Source organism: Hipposideros armiger, unplaced genomic scaffold (genome assembly GCF_001890085.2).
Source record: "Hipposideros armiger isolate ML-2016 unplaced genomic scaffold, ASM189008v1 scaffold_529, whole genome shotgun sequence".
In the NCBI taxonomy this organism is placed as follows: Eukaryota; Metazoa; Chordata; class Mammalia; order Chiroptera; family Hipposideridae; genus Hipposideros; species Hipposideros armiger.
Window position 1 is genome coordinate 520,832 of NW_017731879.1, and position 888 is coordinate 521,719.

At 45.9% G+C, this 888-nt stretch overlaps 1 protein-coding gene across 1 annotated transcript in view; it reads left to right on the forward strand.

Annotated features, from left to right (window-relative positions):
- Nucleotides 1-160, forward strand: part of PXDC1 (PX domain containing 1) — a 22,665-nt gene extending 22,505 nt beyond the window's left edge. The window contains exon 4 of the mRNA XM_019668531.1: nt 39-160. Within this exon, the coding sequence (XP_019524076.1) occupies nt 39-46 (8 nt within the window). The 3' untranslated portion in view covers nt 47-160. The remainder of the gene's footprint in view (nt 1-38) is intronic.
- The last annotated feature ends 728 nt before the right edge of the window (nt 161-888 follow it).

Below are 888 nucleotides of genomic sequence, written 5' to 3' on the forward strand. Positions count from 1 at the left end.
TTTAGTAAACGTTTTCTTTTTGCTCTTCTTGCACCTAGAAATGTAGTTGACCCTGGAGGTTCCAAGCACAGGCTTTTTGTTGGTTTTCGGTGCTCCTTCTTATGATTTGCAGGCCCTTCATGCTGGCTCTGGAGCAGGGAAGCCGGTGAGCTCTGGGTGGGCTCTGGCGGGGAGGGCAGGGCAGGGAAGAGCGCCGTGACGACGTCACCTGGAGTGTGACCAACTGAGCTGGTGTTGTGGAAAACCCATGAAACATAAGCTCTCTCTTCTCCAAAAAGTCAAGTGGAAATTTTAGCAGTTACTTGGCAAATCTAATTGATGAATAGTCATTTGAATCCTGTGTGGGTGAGGAGGAAATCTATTGTGCTTTCTACATTTTTGTGCAGTTTTCCCTAATTCTCTTCATATGGAAATTCAAAGAACTGAGAACCAAATACCTAGAAAGATTAAAAATAAACTTGGAGTTACAATTTCACTTATAAAACAGCAAGTCACACAGGAGACTAAAATAATCTAAATGATGGTCAGATGTAAGAAAAAAATAAAACAATGTCCTAAACAACAATAGCATCAGATGCCCAATGAGACTGGGCAGTAAGGGTGCTCGTGTTGCCGCTGCCATGCCAGGAAAGAGGGGGGGCTGTTTTGAGCTGCATATATCCGTGTGTTTGTCCCTGAGTGGGAAGATGATAATCCTTTGGATTTGAGAATGCACCAGAAATTTTCCAGTTGAGGATACTTAGTCCCAAGGTCATGGAGCTCATTGGGCTGAGCTGCAGGGTCCCGAGCTCCCAGCCGGCACTATTTCAGCTGCCGCACCATCAGGCACCCCCATTCCCACCTCTTCCAGCTCTGGGCGAGAATCAGATCTGCATCCTCGAAAACCTA